Consider the following 21628-nt stretch of genomic DNA (forward strand, 5'->3'; position numbering starts at 1 on the left):
AAGCTGGAAGCCCGACTTTAGGAGGATGGGGAAATCCAGTCCAGGAATACTGTCGGTGTGGAGGAGGACTTAGAGGAGACGGGGATAGATCCACATGTCGTGGGCGGGAGCGGGGGAGATCGGAAGGGCAATACAGAAATTTTAGAGAATCAGCTCTTGCCTGATCCACTTCGGCCTCTGAATCACTCCCCATGGGTTCGCAGGGCTTTGTGGGTAGAAGGTAAGACGAGAGTGAGCCAGGGCTCAAGGGTCCCCTGTGGGATAACATTCAAGACTTTTGAGTCTGGCCATCCATAGCTGGCTTCCCCCTGTACCACTGAGCTGTCTGGGAATCCGGCTGAGGCTTCATAAAGCTAGCAGCTCTCTGCTTCATTCCTACCCCTTTGTCAGCGAAACCCGATTCCTTTACCGGTGGTATTTTGGTTTTCCTCTCCTTTCTGATGCTTTTTCCAGCAGCTGTGCATTTTTATCCCTCTCCTGCTTCCACACACCTTCCTCCATTCCTGTCTCTCGGACTGCTCTTCTCCATGGCTGTCGCGCACAATGGCACTCTCTGCCTCTCACCGCCTCTGTGTGCTCGCCCCTAAACAGAATGGGCTTTGCGTACTCAACATTCAGTTTTATGACACACATCCATCAGCTTGACAGACTTGTTTTCACATGCACAACAGGAAGTCAACAGAAAAAGAACCAAGAACTTCTGCCCGTGAGCAGTGACTGTGGCTCATGTTTGCAACGCCTGTCTGTTATATTTCACCCTTCTTTCTCAGATGGTGACCCTAGGGCACACATATTTTCTATCTATGTATCTATGTTTCTATCTATCTATCTATCTATCATCTATCTATCTATCTATCTATCTATCTATCTATCTATCTATCTATCTAACTATCTATCTATCTATCTATCTATCTATCTATCTATCTATCTATCTATCATCTATCTACGTATCTATCTCCTGTGGAGGAAATAGCCTTTAGAGATTGAGCAAACAAATCAATAAATCTTCTATTTTGTGTGGTGCTAAATATGTTCTCAGTGTAAAATAGTAAAGCTATGCTGGGTGGAGGGGTTCCACAACTGATTCCAGAGGGAGACCATGTCTAGTTCTTGAAGACCAAAAGGCCACTTGAGAGAAAGAGCAAAAGAAGAGGTCTTTGAGGTCCTTTTCTCTTTCTCCTTCAAAAAAATGTTTCTCCCTTGTTCCAACCCAGAATAGTTTTCTTATTCCAACACATGGATTTCATAAGACTAATTCAGCACATAAAACTTGAGTGTGTCTGCCCCATGCAGGACTCCCCCTCCAAACGACAGGATATCATTGTCTTCATCTCTGTGACCCTAACTCATTTAATCCTAAATTGATGTCGTCAGAAGGCCTGAACTAATGAAACTGACTTCAGGCCCAAGCTGTGATAATTCTAAAGTCTAAACAGAGTGGGGCCAGGGAACCAATGCCTGAGCTACAGAGGAATTTAATTTGGCGTTTGCAAAATGAGGATAACTTTTAACCCAAGAAGGAGGGACAAAGAGCCCTTGTGTTTCCATTTTGGGAGGAAAGGAAGAGAGGTTCTAAAAACTAATGCTTGCATAATAACATCAGAGCTTCCAAAAATTCTGAAGTTAAAAATTTCCTTTCTCTTCATTTTCAAGTTGAGAAATAGTCTATCCCCCCTTCCCTTTCCTCAAGAAACATGGCAAAACTGTGTTCTGAGGGCTGGGAGTAGAGCCCCATTTTTCCCACCTGACATATGCCTTCGTATATTTAATGGGAGGTTGCCAGGCTATCTCCCCAAAAAAGTCCAATGTTGTGTTGGGCCTTAGCATAATCATATTGTGACAAATGTGAAGAAAGGACTTCTCATCCCGAGAGGTTGATGTGTTCTCGGCCTGAGAGGACTTTAGACGTAATCATAAAAGTGGGTGAGTACCATGTATTCCCAGAGCTGTCCTGGTGAACTCAGGGCATATCCAGCCTACCCAAAGAGAAGGTGTAGCAGTAACATCCTTGGAACCTATAAACCTATTCAAAGCAAAGTCCTGTGTTTTTACCTGCAGCTCATTGTCTCATGGGGCAGTCGTGGGGAGGCAGACAAAGATAAGAAGCATGATGCTTACAGATGCCAGCGTATTTTCGAAGACAAGATAATATCACAGGGAATCTCTTCCTCTGAAACCCTGTTTTCTAGCACAGCACTCTCAGCTGGTAATGATGGGGTTTCTTAAAATGTGAACAGAGGTGTAATTTTATTTTCCTTTTTACTATCCTCTTTTATGCAGGAAAATAAGCCAGTAGGCACCAGCATTTTGCAGCTGGTGGTGACAGACAGAGATTCCTTTCACAATGGGCCTCCCTTCTCGTTCTCTATTTTGTCGGGAAATGAGGAGGAGGAGTTCGTGTTGGACCCACATGGGATCCTGAGATCAGCTGTGGTCTTCCGGCACACAGAGTCTCCGGAATTTGTGCTGTGTGTCCAGGTATGGCCTCCTGCTCTGTGCACATCAGGCTGGCTTTCTCTTGTGCTTGTTGCTGTGCCCGTTTGGTTGGTTTTCCTTTGTGGAGCGAGTCAACATAATTCATTACCATGCTGGAATGTTCCCCTTTTAATCTCAAATTCAATTTCACACCAATAAAAGTGGCCTCTGTGTGTGAAATTGAACAGGAAGGTAGGGAAGCATCATAATTTAGAAGGGACATTCCTATAGGGTGTGCCAAGAAGACAGTCTACTGGGCCTAAATCTGCATTCTAAAAATTGCTAGGGTCCTAATTAACCCCCAAAGACAACTAATTGGTCAAGGCTTGGTGCTTTGCACTGAGTAATATTTGCCACATCACCCCACTTGGGAAAACACCAATCTTAGTTCTCATTGAGCCATATCATGGCCTCTGCTTTTGAAGAGACCTCTGCTTGGTAAGTTTTCCCAGTGAGGCAGGGAGGGGCCAAGCACTCAGGTGGCAATAGCTTCCCAATATTGACGCTCCCTCGAGGTCACTGGCCTGTTTAAAATCAAATGGGACAAAGAGGCAAAAGTAACAGGTATGGAAAGCGTGTGGATAGGAACAGGAAATGAGAGAGCATCAGAAAGTTCCCATGGATGAATTTTGCCAGTACCAAGATTTGTGTCCCATCAGTGAAACCGAGTGACATCTTTTTACCCACAATTGCCACAGAAGGCAAGCTAAAGTCATTATTAATGGTAGTAATAATCACAATAGTAATTCTTTATTTGTATGGCATTTCATTGTATATATTATTTCTTCTGATAAGTGATGGTTTACTCCATGAAGCCTTCCAGATTAATGACTTTGGGCTCTGAGTATGTCAATGAATGCTTCAGTTGCCACCCACACCTCCAACATTATTATGTCAATAATTTTATATCACAGTATAGGTTACTCAAGTGCAGGAGAGATTTTTAGTGCCTTGCGACAGACGCTAGTAAGAGTTCTTTGCATATCTTCACGGGTCGTTAGAAAACAGACTTTGGAAGCAGCATACAGAGCTTTCTCCTCCTGGTCCCTTATATTAAACGACCATCACATCCTGCGTTTCTGCCTCGTAAAGTCCCCGTGTGCACTGGCATCGGTTACACTGTCTTTGCCATCGGCCCACTTTAGTCTATATGGCCCCATCCTCATACGATTGCAGAAGCCTCTGGGGTGATTCCTCTGCCTTCAGCCTCATTATTTTCTGATCTGCCCCCTCCCCCTCCCAGATTAATCATTCCGCTTTTATTATGTCATTCGCCTAAACCAGGAGTCAACAAACTATAGCCCCTAGACCACATCATGTCCTCAACCTATATTTTATAAATAAAGTTTTATTGGAACACAGCCTCACCCCTTTGTTTACATACGCTCTGTGGCTGCCTTCATGCTGGACTCATAACTGAGTATTTGATAAAAATTACATAACCCCCAAAGCTTAAACTGTTTCTTATCTTGCCTTTTACAGAAAAGGTATGTTAACCCCTGCTCTAAACTAAAACCATCTGTGGCTTCCTTCTGTCTAAAAATGTGTGGACTGCAGGCTAAATTCTGGCTCAGACTCTTTTAGATTTGGAATTTCATGGTATTTAGGCAGACATGACTCTCCAGTCCTTCTCAGGCCACAGGCTCACTAGTCTATCACCTTACACCCAGCAGCTCCTGCCTTTCTGTCATCTTTCTGGCCTCTGACATTTGAGTGGGCAACCTCTGGCCTATAAAATCCAAAAACATCACTATCGATTGAGGCCCTCCACAGTTTAAACTCTAGTTCCACCTGATTTGCTAAATGTATATTTTCCTACGTGAATTTTCCATGTCAGCATCTCTGGTTCACATACGTCCATCAAATAAAGCATGTGGTAATGGTAATAATAAAAATAACAATCACATTAACTCTCATGTCCTAAGTGCTTCTAGGGGCCAAGCCTGTGCTAAGCACTTTGCAATCACTGTGTCTTTTAACCCTTACAACACAAGAATCATGTGAGGCAGATACTACTATTTTACTTGTATTAAAGATATAAAAATTGAAACTCAGAGAAGTTAAGTGGCTGACTCAATGCCAGACATGTAGTAAGCGTTAGAGCTAAGAGTCAAACTCAGATCTATGGGACACCCACGCCCCTGCTTTTACACTACCTTCCACATACAAAACCACACGTGCCCTAGGGACCCAGGCCATGGGAATCCGCCCTTCACTGAAGCCCTACGGCATTGGCTACACATTGCTCATGGCAGATAGTCAGTAAAGATCTGTTGTCAGAATGGTTGTTTCATCAATTTTGATAGAAAGAAAGAAAATCAAAAGTTTTTACTCAGACTACCTATTTTTCCTTTTGGTCTACCATTTTTTTATTGTAAACCTTAATACTGTAAAATTCCTACTTAAATAATGTTTCTTACGTGTGCAGAAAGGTGCCGTCTTGTCCAATGAAAAGGAAAGAATCCAAAGAGAACAAAATTTTTTCTTGTAAGTGGGAATGATACTTTATGAGGTTCCCTTGTGGCTTCTGTGCAAAATTAAAACAAGAGCAGCCTGTTGTGGGCATGTTGGATCTCGTAGAACGCTCTAGCCTCCTTCCCTATCTATCCCCACCGGCTGCATTGTCTTGACTCATTTTATTGTCCATAACAGAGCGTACATGTGGGTTCCGAAGGTGATAAATCACTCCTCTTACTTAAATCCACATCTTCAGCGTTTCGCGACTAGTGGCAGGGGATGGAGGAAGAAGCAAAATGGTGCTTAAAGGAGTAGATGTTTTCTGAGTTTTGTTGCTTTTTTCAAATGATTATGATTTTGTCTGAGTTCCTCGCCTTTCCCCCTCTTGGTCGTTTTAGGCAAAAGACTCTGGCAAACCCCAGCAAGTTTCTCACTCCTACATCCGTGTGCGGGTCATTGAGGAAAGTATCCATAAGCCCACAGCCATCCCTCTGGAAATTTTCATTGTCACCATGGAGGACGACTTTCCTGGTGGGGTCATCGGGAAGATCCACGCCACAGACCAAGACATGTATGACGTGCTCACATTTGCCCTGAAATCGGAGCAGAAAAGCTTGTTCAAAGTGAACAGCCACGATGGGAAAATCATCGCCCTGGGAGGCCTGGATAGCGGCAAGTATGTCCTGAATGTGTCGGTGAGTGACGGCCGCTTCCAGGTGCCCATCGACGTGGTCGTGCACGTGGAGCAGCTGGTGCACGAGATGCTGCAGAACACCGTCACCATCCGCTTTGAGAACGTGTCCCCCGAGGACTTCGTGGGGCTGCACATGCGCGGGTTCCGGCGCACGCTGCGCAACGCGGTCCTCACCCAGAAGCAGGACAGCCTGCGCATCATCAGCATCCAGCCTGTGGCGGGCACCAACCAGCTGGACATGCTGTTTGCGGTGGAGATGCACAGCAGTGAGTTCTACAAGCCGGCCTACCTGATCCAGAAGCTGTCCAACGCCAGGAGGCATCTGGAGAACGTCATGCGCATCTCGGCCATCCTGGAAAAGAACTGCTCGGGGCTGGACTGTCAGGAGCAGCATTGCGAGCAAGGCCTGTCGCTGGATTCCCACGCACTCATGACCTACAGCACAGCTCGCATCAGCTTTGTGTGTCCGCGTTTCTACAGGAACGTGCGCTGCACCTGTAACGGTGAGTGCAGGGTAGAATTCCCGCCCCCCTCACCTCCTGAGAGTTGAGTGAACTGGGGTACCATTCCTCGTAAGCATGCATTTGTTCATTCACTCACTCGGCAAAATATTTACTGACCAGCTGCTAGGTGTGTCTAGTCACCATGAGACATGCTGGGGCTGAGGGGGTAAACGACACAAGCCCTGCCCCTGCTCCCATGAAGGGTGTGGCTTATGGGCAACACAGACATACAAACAGGCTAGCTTGAGCCCATGCAATAAGTATTGCGAGGGGAAGTACAAACTCCTGTGGTAGGACCCAATCTAGAGGGAAGATTTCCTAAAGGGAGTATCTCTAGTTTGAGGTGAAGGGTAAGTATTAGGTTGGTGCAGAAGGAATTGTGGTTTAAAAGGTAAAAAATAATTGCAAAAACCGCAATTGCTTTTGCACCAACCTATAGGAATCAGACGTGTAAAAACAGGTAGGAGAGGGAGAGCGTTCCAAGCAGAGGGGCAGCTTGTATAAGGAAGGCTTAAGGGCAAGACAGGAACGTACACAGAGGGGATTGAAACAGATTTCCTGTCACTGGAAGGAGCATGGAGTGATGACAAATCAGATTGATGAGCCAGCTCAAGGACCACACAAGGGTTAGGTAGGATGAAGATTTTAGAAATGATCCCAGGGCAGTGGGGACCATTGGCTGATTTGAAGTGAAGAAGTGACAGGATCCGCTCTTTTGCAAAAGCATGCTGGCGGCAGAAGGGGATGGATTAGACGGGGTCAGACCAGAGGCAGGGAGGCAAGTTAAGAAGCTATTGCAGACGGCAAGGGCAGTTAGATTTGCTTCGGTGGAAAACGGGGCCAGACATCTGGGAGCAAGGTCAAAAGATGGATTCCGCCCTCAGAGCAGCAGAGACGATGGAATGCTTCCTGTGTGTTGATGTAACTAGGGTTACTGAACCTTGACCTTTCCTGGTCAGAGGCCATAACTGCACAGACTCATATGCCCACAGTGGTCAGCGAGAAGCATTGCTCTCTCCCTCTTTTCTTCTCTCTGACATGTGGAGCCATAAATTCACTGCCCTCTTTCAAGAAAATTGCACCCGGAGTCTTTCTAGCCAGTGTGAACTGAGCCCAAAGGGACTGTGGCCCAAAGAGAGGCCATTTGTAAAACATCACTTTAGGTAATTGAGGATAGGCAGAGCCCCTGGCCACTTTCCTTGTAGAAAGTTCTTCGTTGCCATTTGGAAAATAAGCCCATCAGAGGAAGCCCACAGAGATCACTGCTCCCTTTGAGAGACATTTTGACAGCTTCCAAGCAGCCCAGAAGAGTGCCAGCCACTCACTTTGTGGTACCAAGTGAATTCTGTTTGTGTTTTCATCAGGTAGATGCAATGGTCTCTGACCTGTTGACTATGGAAGTTATCTCCAAAGTAATTCAAAGCATTCATGCTAGGTGCAATGCCTTTCTGACAGATGCCACCAACATGCAGGATTGATGAATGCCAGCTGTCCTCGCCTTACCTAGATTTCCTCTTTTGGCAAACTGATTTATGCACCAAAGTTCTGCTAAGGCCTTTATGCAGTAATTCACAGCAGGGGTCAAACGACACTCACCACAGTCCCAGACAGACCCTCCAGGAAAAACTAAACCAGCTAATTAATCCTTGTGCTCTGAGAACTTGTTTCACTCAGCAAAAATTTGTGGAGACAGCAATGTCCTAGGCACTGAAGATTCAGAATAAGACAAAGACACAAACCCTGCCCGTAGGAGCTTGGTTATTGTGAAGTCAGTTTGCAAGTACCTGTCTATAATAATACTGTTACAATAAATGCTGGGAGTAGAAAGAACAGAGGCCCTGCTGTGGCCAGAGGGAAGCTTTCTGTGACCCAGGTGCTGGGTCCTGAGGGATGAGTATGAGCTCATCATGAAGAGACAAGGAGGGCAGACTTGGCAGAATTTGTTAGAGGAGGGATTTAGAGGGTTGACTTTTGTTGGAGGGAGGGGGACTTGCTCTGCATTTTGCATGAGACACTAATGTTTTAAATACAATAAGTTTCAAGGTGGTATCCTTGCCCAGAAGTCCTATTCTCTACTCCTCATAAACCTTTCTATCCCAGTAAACCCAGAATGCTAGAATTTGTTGTGCTTCAGCCCCCAGACATCCCACAAAGAGGCCTTGGTTTGCAAAGCGAACTTTTCCTCAGTGAGAGCTCTGTGCACTCGGGTCCACCTCAAAGCCTCTTCTCACCGTCAAGTCACTCTTATAATTAAGCTATAAACTAAAATAGTCAATTTTAGTGGTTCAAGGACTCCAAAAGGTCATCTGGCCCAGTCCTATCCCACCAGGTGATATATGATAATCTCTATTTTATACATGTGGTAGCTCCATGCCTTGCCTGGGGCCATACAGCTGGTGAGAGTGGCATGCTGATTCAATAAAGGTTCATCTTGGGCCCCTATTTTATTATCTGCATCTTAAGAACATGAACTCCTCCATTTTTTATTTGAATCATAACCCCAGTGCTATGTGCTCTGTAGGAATACTCAAATAATCTCATTTTTCTCAGCAGACGGACCTTCAGCCTCACAATACCACCTTAGGATGGCAGAGGGTCTCTCAGACTCCAGTGCATGTGGGGCTTACTAGAAATACTCATTGCTGAGCCCCATACTCAGGTATAACAGGAGAGTCCAGGTGAAGCCTAGGATCTATATGTGTAGTCTGGGTGATTCTAATGCTGGTTGTCAGGAAATCAAACTTTGAGAAATCTCACAGCAAGATAAAGTAGAAAAAATTTCTTCCAGGTTCAGGGGGCACGCTTTTAATTATAGTAATAACAGCTCTCTCACTTCTTGTAAAGTGTCTTCTTAAATACAAATACAATGAAGAGCTATTAAGGAAAGCATTAGGCATTTTAGGCATCTTCTCATTTGTTGGAAAGGAGAGTTAATTCAACAAATGCCCCCCCCCCACCCTCCGCCAACACACACAGGCTCGCGCGCACACACACAGCTAGTATTGGCCAGTCATTGGTTTACCCTGGAAGATCAGCAGGTTCAATAAATGGACTTTCCCACCACGTGGTGGAATAATTAGGATGATAAATAGAGATAGCTTCCCATTCTGGGCCGTGTAGTAATGTTTACACATATTTGGTCTCAGTGGTTTATCCTGCTCCCAACTTTTTCTCATGCAGACTTTTCTCATGCAGATTTTTGGGTCCATTTAACATCATTAGCGTCTTGAACCAAAATGCTAGTTGTTTGGACAAAATGAGAACGAGCTGGAATTTGAGTGCCAAATAGGCGTATTAAAATCCAGCCACCATCAAGCATCACGTTTGAACAGAAGTTCAAGAGATACGAAGTTCTGATGTTGGGAGGTGGTGCCTGGTAAACTGTAGACGTTCAATGAATGTTGTCACTCTGCTGAGAAAGCCTGACACCAACCTAAATGACTAGGGCATGAGACGTGCCCTTGAGCTCCTCCTACAGGGGAAGCAAGCAGACAGAGCATCAGGGGCGGTACGTGGGGCTGAGCTGATTGTCCATTTTGGAAAATTTTCACTGACTTTTCAAAAATCTAATATAGAAATATATATCACAAACTAGACATTTGTCCAGGAGAAGGGACTCCCCAGGAGACCATCAGAGTTGAAGACCAGTGTGTTTATGAGTTATGATAAAAGGAGATGCCTGATTTGCCAAGTCCCGATTCAGCTATGGAACCTAATAAAAGGAACGGGACTCCACATAAAATGAATGGGGAGTTTGCCGTGGTGAAGCACTATCCCAGGCAGAGGTGGTACAGCCGCAGTCCTGCCATCAACCATGAGATATAGCACTGTCCTAAGGGTTTGCTCAGGGAAGTAGGAGAAGCGCTGGAGCACTGAAGCATCACTGAGGGTGATGCCGCCTGAACTATGTCTGAAAGGATGCCTAGAATTAAGCAGGGGATGGGGAGGCAAGGTTCCAGGCCAAGGAGCATTAGAGCAAAGGAATGGAGGTAAGAAATGTGCAAGTCAGTACACAGATGAAAGCAGGGACAAACCTAACAACTAACCATTTATTGAGCCATTACCAGTTAGTGCGCTGTTTTTCGAAACATATATAATTGCATTTAAACCTTACAATAACCCTAAAGGGTAGGTATCATTAACTTTCTTCAAAAGTTAAGGAAACTAGGACTTGGAAATGTCAATTGTCTTGCTCAACATCCCAGAGCTAGTAAACGGCCAAGCCGGAATTCACACCTGGCAGTCTTCACCATTGTACCCTACCACCTCTGCACAGATTTGGAAGGAACCTGAAAATCACCTAATCCAACCTCTCACCTATCTCACCTATTAGAGACATCCTGTTTCCTCTACCCCTGCACAGTAATTCAGCCAATGTTTAAACACCAGTACCAGGCACCCACGACCTCACAGGATGGACCTGAGACTACCTTCTCCCTTACAGTGCACCAAAATCTGCCTCCTTGTAATGTCACCCAAGTCCATCCTTTAGAACCACACAGAACCTGACCTGTCTAACTCCTCCTCTGCAAGATATCTAAGGATAGTTGTTATGACCCCTTGAATCCTCTTTTCCTAGACTAAGTGTGGAAGTCCCTTTGATCCTTAGCTGTAAACAAATAGGATCTATAAAGAGTTGGGGTGGGGCACAGAAGAGGCATAAAGGGGCTGTCCACAGTCCTACTTACAGGAGACCAAGAAAGGCATCAGAAGCAATATAGTTGGTCCTATTAGTCTTGCCAAGCAGGGAGTGCATTTTAAACAAAGAAGCAGTGAAGAGAAAGGCCCTCTGGGGATCTGGGCACCCTTTCATTTGCTCATTCACTCAGTAGTGAATTGAATACTATGCCAGGCTCTGTTCAGGGTGCTGGAAAGATACAGTGGTGAGTGAGGTTGATGTGGTCCCCATCTTCATGGAACATGAACCAGCAATGGGCAAATGACAAGGAGCTCCGCTGGACTGGACGGTGAGGAGTCAGGACAGTCCTGGGAAGGAGGACAGTAAGACGGGTAAACAGAGACTGTGATAGGCAGCCATGGTAATATGCTTCCGATAAGCACAATAAAATAAAATGATGAAAGCTTCTTGGAGGCAATAAGATACCTAAAACTTAACCTTGATGGTTTTTTAAAAAGCAGAGAAAAATCTGAGATTGTGTTTGCACTTGGGCTGGGGATCGTTAATGCTAATTCCTGGAGGAGAGTCAGCAGTCCCAATATGATAGGTGATTTCGAATAACCTTCAGTATCTTGACCAAGTTCCTCCTGCAAACTAGAAGGTTTCTATTTTTCATTCATAACAGATAGGTCTCTCTGCAGGTCCCTCATCTCCACCACGGAGTCCCAAAGTGCGAGGAGAAGTTGGGAGGTACCCCCCCTCCCCCTTCCCTCCTCCCCCCGCCCCCGTGGTGATGCCAGCTTCTCAGCATGTGATATTCCCTCATGTATTTCTCCCACACACCACTGCCCCAGGGAGATTGTCTTTAATGAAACTACACTTAGCCTTTAGCAAAATCATCCAGAAAGTATGGTTGAGCCAAGTAAACACCATTACAGATGATTCTGTGCTTCTGGGAGAACCACCAGGGACCACTTCAAAGCCAAGAGACCTTAAGAGAACGTGTTTTAAAATTTTAAGCAGGCCAGGAATTAAGAGGGAAGCTTATTGACTTATGTGGCATTTGCCGAGATACAACATCTTGGTAAAATGTATGAATTCAGGGTGTTTACCATTTAGTTATTGGGGTCTCAGTGTAATGTTTACCATTAATTTACCATCAGTTATCGGATTCCCAGTATAATGAGGCAGAGACATAAATCAAGAGGTTGAATCAGTTAAAAGTGCAGAGATAATCATCACAACTAGATACTGATGTGTTCGCTAAAGGCATAAACTTACTCCAGGGGCCTGTGGCAATGCTGGGGAGATGAAGGAGAAGAGTCACTAACTACGTGGCGAGAACCTTCTAAAACCTCAAGAGGATTACCTTTCTCCTCCCTGCAGGTTCCAAAGCTCTGAAACTTCTGCTCAAGTGAATTGTATGTTGTTAAGTCTTAGAGAGTGACCTAAATTTCTATCTGAGCCAAACTTCAGAAAGTGGAAAGCCTTCTTTTGGACAATGGCCACATCATGTACATGTTTCTCTCATGGAGAGACTGTAGGAAAAGAAGAACACTTCCGCCCATGACAAGGTGGTGAAGGGGTGTCCACAGCTACACGTGGCCTGTGATGCTAATTAATTGAAAGCTCCGGGTTTTATTTCACGGCTCCCATGCACGTAGTATTTCATATTGTCTGTCAATTGATAAGTTATGAATTGGACCCAAAAATGATGGCAGAAAAATAATCGCACTTGTGTCGGGTCTCTGCCATGTTGCTGAGTCAAGCTAGTAACCCCGGTTTGGGGACCTTTTAGTAATAATTTTTACTATAAACTTTTATCTTTGCAAGCTGCTTTCACATATATTCGTCCATTTAGTTCTCACAGCTCTAGGAAGAATCATTATCCTCATTTTTCAGAAAAAGAAATTGAGACCCAGCGACGTCAAGTGACTTGTTCAGAGTCATACAGTAAATAAATTTAACAACTAGTCAGGGCCACAAGCCACGTGTGTTGCTTGTCAAACAGCACCATTTTCTATTACACTACTCCAGGGAACAGAGCTTTCTCTGCCTGCTTTATGTTCTGACAGTTGCTAAAATGTCTGCTGTTTCTGTCCTGTCCCGACATACAACAAATGGCATCAGCCGGTTTGATAAACTGGGATCCTTCTCCCTTCATGCTCGTTCTGGCACCAAATTGATGGATGCCTGGGGATGCAGAGCATGTAGGTCTAGAGCCCCCATCCCCCAAGCTGTCACGGATCGCAGCGCAAGTTAATTAAACCTGGGTTATTTAATGATAGTTAATAAGATAAACTTCCTCCCAGAAGCCAATGGGAGCAGACACAGTTGCCTCTTCACTGGTACTCGGGAGCTGATGAGGCACTTTCTGCCACCAAAGAGAGGGTCTGTGAAGCTCTTTGCAATGGTAGGTATATACACTTCCTTGAAAAGGGAATAACATAAACATATGATTTCTGAAAACAAGTTAACCCCTCAGCATTCATCTCAAGCATACTGGATTGTATGTTGCTAGAGAATTTAATGCTTTGTCTGGAAAGATGGTTGTTATCTCCAGGAATGTGTCTCCAGGACCCAGATCTGGGTACATCTGAGGGTGAGGGCCACACAACATTGTTCAGTGCTGGCATACAAAGGTCAAGTCCCTCTGACAATATGCATTTCAGGAAGGACCTGGTTTTTTTATCAGAGTTAATAGAGAGGGAACAATATTGCATATGGGAAGTATTTAGTTAGGGGAAACCTTTTTTGCAGTAACTAAAGGTCTCTCTCTACTGGGAATAGACTGCATTTTGTGCACATGCTCACATCTGCCCCCAGCTAAGGAGGCCGTCACATTTACACTGACCTCTGACTCTAATCTTTCTTCTTATGTCCTTGAGCCACAAGAGCGTGGACTGTGAGCAGAACGAGCTGACAGCAGCAGCTGGAGACTGAATGTTTATGGCTCCTCCCATCTTGGACTGGGACTGGGGAGGAGGCCCCAGAGGCTTTTTAGAGCATCAAGAGACAGATCCCTTGCCAAGAGCTGTCCCCTTTACCTTAAAATAAAACCTATTAAAAAGAAAAAGAAAGAAAAGTAACCTATTAGAGTTAGTGCCTGCTAGAATAAATAGAAATGCACATTATTATGTATCTAATATTTATATTATTAATTTTAGAATGCACATAGTATAATATTCATATTAATATATTTTTAGATATCCTCCAGCTAGAGGTTTTATAACAGGGATTGTATCTAACATAATCCGTTAATATAATGGATTTAATGATATGGGTTCTATGGTTATGACTGAAGGAAAGAAGAAGAAAAAGAGCTGTGAGTTTGAAGTCCAGTTGTGAGTTGAAGTGGCTTTGTGATTTAACCCAATATAAGGGATATGAGTAATAAAGTGAAAAGTCTTGTGCTAATTACCAGGGCAGGACTAACGGCAAGAGAGAAGGTCAAAACATGTGAATTAAAGGGAGAAGTACTCAAATGCTGTATTTATTTTGAAATACAGTGTTTAGCTTTTATATATAATATGCACTTACAGCTCTTAAAAAAAATGTTATCATAATACTTGTAAGAGAAAGTAGCTTTGCTATCATGGGTCTGAAATTATCGAGCCCTCTTCTCCCCTTTGAAACAGTGGCTTTTAAACTGGATTTTTGATAATGCAATGTAGCCATTGCATTAGAGCAGAAAAGACCGTGACTGTAGTATACCAGGGGTGCCAAAAGAATGTATACAAGTGGACACCTTGGTCAATGTTGCTCAAGCAGTAGTTTGCCCCAATCAGAAATGTCTAGACGCTGATGGGAACCACTTTGAGCACCTCTTGTAATTGCAGAAGTCAAATGTGACTTGTATTCATCTTTTGTTATCAGTACATATCATTACAATTTTAACAAGTTTTTCTTTTTTTAAAATGTGTGTACATTTTTTTGCCACCCTCTGCATATAGCTGTATCTCAGAAATGCAGAAATGTATAGAAAGGATATCCTTAGGCTGGCTGAAATAGAACACGGAAAAAAGCATGTCCATGAAATAGGAAGTAACAGGTTACTTAAATACATAAATTGGTGTTTCTGTATCTAATTGGAAGGAAACATCCAGGTGATCGAGAGTTCAATCAATTTGATGTCATGCATTTTGTGGTTATTTATGCACATTGCTGCCTCCCTGTGCTCCGTTTGCATTTTTTGAGCATATACTAACTAGTCAACATTTAGGAGCAAATTGGAAGGAAGTATGTAGGCCGTCAGAAGCTGAAAGGAAGCCACTCACAGAGACAGCAAAATGTCAGATGGTAGAATTGAGAACACCTTGAATAAGCATAAACACATGGATGCAGTTAAGCCACTAACTATAGATGGTTCTTTCCCATGAAACACAGTTCCTTCTTACTCAAAGGATCTCATCCCTCAAGCCCCCTTCAAGCCCGCGTTTAAAATGCTCCCATCCTTTGCGAGGCCTTCTGACGTTCTCCCAGGAAACACAACTGTTCTTTCTCCGGTACTTCCATTGCACTCACATATGTCTAGCAAAGCAGTTACCTTACTGGGTTGTAATCATGTGCTTGGGTGTTGTTTCCTTCGGGGAGGAAGGGGCAGGATCATTTCCTTTCAGCTTTCTATGTGCAGGCCTATCACATTATTGGCCCTAAAAAGTTATGTGTTGAATAAATACACCAAAAGTTGCTTAAAAACTCGTTAGCAAAAACCTCTCAAAACACATCATGAGGTGATTAAACAGCTTTTTGAAGTATCATAAATATTGATAAATAAGTACCAGGAATAAAGGTTTCTTGGAATGGAAATAGGAAGATATATTTCAGGGCCCTTATGTCTTTTACAACCATTTGTAGAAATCATTCTAAATTTTCAGTTAAAAATCCCTTCATCTTTGAAGACTTTGTAAGCTGGATCATTGCCAAGAGTATCTTTTTTGGCTGAGCTCTAAATCAGTGGAAAATAGGATTTATGAATTCTGAGTTTGCCGGTGCTACTTACATTGTGCTTCCCCAGGATTACCGTTCTTCAAATGTTTGTATGTTGTTAGCATTAAATTTTTGCTTTCTCCTGGACAAAGAAATGACTTTATAACAGGACAACATGCTTAATGGTGAGGAAAGAGTTTGGATGGAAAGGGATACGATAATGGGCCAGATCTTGCTGAGGAAAAGAGCTACTGCGGTCGGCATGATCTCAGTTCACAGAGAAGCAGCGCTCCTCTAGGCCACTGTTACCTCGTTGTGGGTTATTTTTCATTTGTGTCTCCTTTTCGGTCATTACTTTTACCGCTTCAACTCTCACCAAGCTGAAAGTGGTCTCATTATGTTTGAAGTATCCAAGACCTTTGAAAAGAGCACTTCTTTCAGTGGACCCGTATTTGCCATGGCCACAGTTCTGAAATATCTCACTTGGGGCCTGAATTCTGCCTTAATCAGTTAATCTGCTTTCCAGGATTTCCTGTGTGAAGGATTAACCTTTTATCTTACTGTGCTGTGAACATCGAACAAGTAAAAAGGAAGCCTTCCTTTGCCAAGGATAATGCTACTAGTTTTGATAGCCGGTAGGGCACATTTACAGCAAATCAATACAATAGCATCTCACAGAAGGGATTAGGAAACAATGTGAATTGTGCTTTCACAATTTAGAATTCGTCGTGCTTTTCTTTAGAAACATCTTTTCTCCCCCTCTGAGAACAACAGCTAACCTCTTCTGATGTCTACCCCTAATTTTTCAGGGCGAGAAAGAGGTATAGAAGAAATCTAAACTCAAGTGACGCATTCAAATGGCCACCAGTATGCAGGAACCCCACTCCAAGAAATACTACCAGAGCTCATGTAGTGTGTTTTGTTTTTTTTCCAGCTGAACTTGGTCCAGTCACAACCTTAGCATATTTTAGCCTAAAAGTAGACGCTGCATTTTCTCTTTGCACCCAACCTCCTTCAGTCTAACAGCGAGCTTTTGGTAGATGCAGGGACCTCTGATGGGCACCCACACCCCGAAAGCCCACTGAGGTACTCCAGCTTCTGGGTGGCCTCTTTGTCTTTTAGCTCAGAGCTTGCAGAGCCCAGTTCTTGAAACATTCCTGTGCTCCCTGGAGTGTAGGGTGATTCCCTTTGTACTGATCATGCGTGTCCCCCCTTTGTCACAGGAGGACTGTGCCCGGGGTCCAACGATCCTTGCGTGGAGAAGCCGTGTCCTGGGGACATGCAGTGTGTCAGTTACGAAGCCAGCAGGAGACCATTTCTCTGCCAGTGTCCACCGGGGAAGCTCGGAGAGTGCTCAGGTGCAGAGTGCGGTGGAATGACAAGGGTCTAAATTCATGTACCTGAAGTATTTGCCCTTGAGTAAATTACACTGCCCTAGCCCTTCCAGAAGATATTTCTGTCTGCATGCAACATTTCCTTCAGAATGGACCGCAGTTAACATCCACCCTCAAATGTGTTTGGGACTTACTGCAGCTGCAGACTGCTAAGTGACTGTGGACTCCTTATAGTGTAATGGGGAGACCACAACATGTGTTCGTCAGTCATGTCGCATGGATGTGAGGGTGTGAAATTATGGAACATAGAGGGCTATTGGTTAGGCAGAGGAGTTGGGGTGTCTGTGGCATGACCTTTGAAGCTCAGAGGGCTGCATAAACCCATAAGCACACAAGAAAGTAGAGCTGAGCCAGTCCCGGTGACCTTTCCTCGGGAAAGCCCAGCCTAAAGCACCAAGTAAGCAGACTCTCCACTAGAAATGTCTAACTAACTACATGTCAGCCAAAGGAGAGGTGCTCACCTCTGGGTCTTAAAGAAAGGAAGAAAAAAGTATTTATGTTATTTCAATCCAAATAATCCTGTTTCTGATCTTCACTCAGTTTCAGTACTTCATTTGATTCACATATTCTCTACCACTTTTTTCTTCTAAAAATAGTATTGTTCATTTTTGGTACCAATAGAACCCTCTTTTTGGTAGAGGATATACTTAAAATACAGGTACACTGATAACTGATAACCAGATTTAGAATACAAGAAGTATTTATTGAGTAATGATTATAATGGTAATTATAGTGGGAATGAAAAAATAGTTAAAAAGGCACTTTGTTAAGCAGTAGGTTTTAGAAATTCAGCCTTTGCAAGAGAAGCGCTGTTCTTAAAAATGGAAGCCAAAGCTTTCATAGTTGATTTTAAGAGCAGAGCTGCCCGTGCAACGAAGGGATCACCTGCATACTTGCCTTTGAAATCATCTAAGGCTTAGACTTAAAAGATATTCTGTCCCTACCCCAACATACAGGCCATGCATAGAGCAGGTACGGGTATGTAGGATGACAATAAAGCCAGGTATGTAGGATGACAATAAAGCCAAGCCACCTAACTTTAGATGTTACTTTCTGCCCATCCCCCTTATCCTTTCTATATAGAAAACTTTTAATGGGCCATAATTATCATCTATTTGGTAGATTTCCACACTTTCCACCTTTCATCCCAGCAAGACAACTTTGCAGTTATTACTTTGCTTATTAAAACATAAAGTTGGAGGTAGTATCAAAAAGAGGATGAACTGAGAATTGGACAATGTCAGTAGGACAAAAATTCTGGGAGGAGGAGCCTTAAAATTAAAGGTCAGAAGGTGTAACTGTGACTTCACGTGACATGAACTTCCTTTATATCAGCTACCTTTTTTTTACATTAGTGCCGATGTCATAATGTGGCTATTTTGCATTAGAATACACGGGGAATATGGTTGTGTCTTATCCATGGAATTGAAAATTCTTGAGTGCCTCAGTGATAGGGGTGGGCATAAAGAGGTATCCTTTAATAGTGCTCATTTTAGAAAATGGGAACTAGGAATTTAGCAACATTAGGAAAATTCTGGTTATAGAGTTTACCAAGTTGCCCTTGGCATTAGACAACTAAGATTTTTTGGCATCTGACTAGTTAATATTTTTTTCACTTTGAAATTAGAGTATGGCCTGAAATGGAGAACCAGTTTTCAATCAAAAATGGTTCTCCTCAATGCCTTCATTAACTTCCCATGGTCTTTAATCAACTTACTTGGTAGTTGTTGGGTGATTTCATGTGTCCCTGCTCATTGCTGGAAGTTAAAAGCATATGTGTCTTCTCGTAATGGTCTTTTCAGGGCACACTTCTCTCAGTTTTGCTGGAAACAGTTACATCAAATACCGGCTTTCTGAAAATAGCAAAGAAGAGGACTTTAAGCTCGCTCTGCGTCTGCGAACACTGCAAAGCAATGGGATTATAATGTACACCAGAGCAAATCCCTGCATAATTCTGAAGGTAATTAAAGTGGGTTATCTTTTCCTGCAGTCAGTTCTCATGTTAATATTTTGGCTCTTGGGTTGGGGACTGCTGAAATCGTTTTGTCTTTCAAATTCAGAACACCAAAAGCTGACTTTAGGGCAAAGGGGAGCAGCAGCAGAACTGGGAAGTGTGCCAACACCCCATTTCCTTTTGTACATTCAGCTTCAAAATTGGCTCTTGGTAGATTGGGGCATCTCTCTAGAGTGAGTTCAAGGACCGGCCTCCTTTGAGCTGTAATCACTCAACAGTTCATTAGAATGTATCTCCTAATCAATTCCACAGTAGGGGTGGTCCTTTAGAAAGAGTGGCTGTATATTCTTCTACCGCATGGGTCTATCCCCACTGACCTCTGAAAGCAACTTCTGTTCTTGCTCAGGGAGGAAGTTGGAGATTTGGGGCATAGAAGATTCCATATGTCCCATCATGACCTTAGTAACCCAATTTTTTAAATCATTCCCAGCCTCAGAAACCTTCCAAAGGCAGCCAGATTTCCTATAGAGCGAGTCTGGCATTTGTACTCAGCTCAGAACTTCTGGTGCCTTCCTGAAAACAACAATTATACTAACAGCTTTACATAAACATCTGAGTTTTATTATAAAGTTAATATAATAAATTTGTTATGTGTATGATTATCCCCATTTGAGGAAATAGACGATGGAGGTTCAGCGAGGTTAAGTTATTTGCCCAAGGTTGCATAGCTAATAAGTGGTAAGGCCTGGACCTTCCCTCCCGTCTCTCTCAGTCCATTCTCTTAAACTCCATGCTCTCCCCCTACTCTCAGTCTTACCACTACAACTCATTTTATCAAAAAAAAATCATATTCTGGACATCTGTAGGCCAGATTAAGCCCTCCAGTATTGGGAGGAGAAGGAAGAAGAAGGAAGATGTTTAATCTAATGTTATTCTTACCACGTTGCTATATCAGTCCGTTATAAATGCATTCAGAGACACGCTGAGTCTGTCCAGCAGGAAATATCTATTCAAGTAGAAATGGCTAGTGATGTTTCCTTCCTAGGATTCTATCACTAGGCTTAATTGGGATGATGGTGGACCTGTCTAGCTTCTGTCCTTTGATTGTTTCATAGGTCACATCCAAGTCGATCAGGTGGCCCAGACATTAATCCTGGAGGGAGAAAAGTGTATCGGACATTGAATGCCAGTGGCTTCCCCTATCACATTTGTAGACTTTTACTTACCCACTTGTGGTATTGCCAGGTATTACTTGGAGGCCAAGAGTGAGTGATCAGGCAATTAGGGTTTAAAAGTTGGCTACTTTTGTGGGGAATCTCCCACTATCTTTACTCATTTAACTCAGATAATGATTTCAGTTCTGGAAATAAAAGCAGTATTTTTAAAAGAAAACAAGAGACACTCTAGATGTGCAGTTTTGGAGAACAATGAATTCAAATCAAATATCCATGGTAGAAGAAAAAAGTCTCGAAGGCCTAAGTCCCGTCTTTATTCCCTCCTGGCCCCAAAGCACCTTACCTTCGGTCATTAGATCACTTCCTAAACAGCCCTGTGAGGTCGGGGTTGGTATAATCGCTTGTAAAATGCACATCCCTTTCAGAGATACCAACTCCTTGGGGCTCTGCTTGGATGTCGCCAACTTTCCTCTTTTCTCCGTCAGCCTCTCACATGGTTGGTGGTTGCATCCTTATGAGGCAAATACTTTGTATTAGCAAATCTCTTATATAGCATTAAATTTGAGAGAGAGAAAAAAAAATATTGGACCTGGATGGCTTGACCCTAAAATGGAGCTTGTCATTTGACACTTCACTGGCAAATGTCTAAAATGTGCTGATCCCTGGGGATGGAAAAAAAGAATAATTAAACCTTTTAGGCAGCTCTAGCTCCTAAGGTAGATTGTATTTCACGAAACAAGCATGTGTCTGAAAGTAAATTGAATCTCTATAAATGGAATTCTTATAAACTAGGGATGGTTGCTATTTGAAGGGAGCCTCTCATTAATCCTTTTGTGATGTGAATAATCGCCCCCATTCTGTCCGTTCTGTAAGTTTGCTTTTCATATGTTGGGCTTACCCAAAGCAGAACACAGCTGTACTGAACTATTGCAGATATTCTCCTGTAGTCGCCAGGAATATCCACTTAGGGGATTTGAATCTGTTTGCTTAACATTTTCAGCCTCATGCAAGATTTAATTTCATTGGTTTTAGGTATGGTATGTGCCTTGTACTTTGGTTCAATGACTATGTTGAAATGCTTTGTTTAAATTGCACTCTTGGTTGTTTATATTTTCCCAGTTAGAGCACATTCTCTAAAAAGTACTTAAGACAATCAGTACAGTGAAGGGCACCCCTTGAAGACTGTTAAGAACTGCATGGAGACCTCAAGAAGTGAAAATGCTCATGAACAGGCAGCACTGCTATCTCTCAGTAGCAATAAAGGTGCTCGTTCTTCTGTTTACCATTGATAACCCTGTTTACTTCCAAAAGAGATTCTAGTTTTACTATAAACACCCAATGCAATAAAAATCAAAGCACCGTTAAGATAAAAACAAAAGATTCAGAGCCAACCCATGAAGTGGGGAAGGGCAGAATATCATTGAAAAAT

The 21628-nt window shown here is 43.2% G+C and overlaps 1 protein-coding gene across 3 annotated transcripts in view; it reads left to right on the plus strand.

The window, feature by feature from the left end:
* The window catches only part of FAT3 (FAT atypical cadherin 3), a 507587-nt gene that overhangs the window by 454486 nt on the left and 31473 nt on the right, over positions 1-21628 (plus strand). For all 3 annotated transcript variants that reach the window (XM_033120991.1, XM_033120992.1, XM_033120993.1), the window contains 4 exons: positions 2281-2478; positions 5331-6129; positions 16900-17034; positions 18873-19030. In XM_033120991.1, coding sequence (XP_032976882.1) covers positions 2281-2478; positions 5331-6129; positions 16900-17034; positions 18873-19030 — 1290 coding nt within the window. The remainder of the gene's footprint in view (positions 1-2280; positions 2479-5330; positions 6130-16899; positions 17035-18872; positions 19031-21628) is intronic.

The sequence above is a fragment of the Rhinolophus ferrumequinum genome, chromosome 11 (genome assembly GCF_004115265.2).
Source record: "Rhinolophus ferrumequinum isolate MPI-CBG mRhiFer1 chromosome 11, mRhiFer1_v1.p, whole genome shotgun sequence".
Classification (NCBI taxonomy): Eukaryota; Metazoa; Chordata; class Mammalia; order Chiroptera; family Rhinolophidae; genus Rhinolophus; species Rhinolophus ferrumequinum.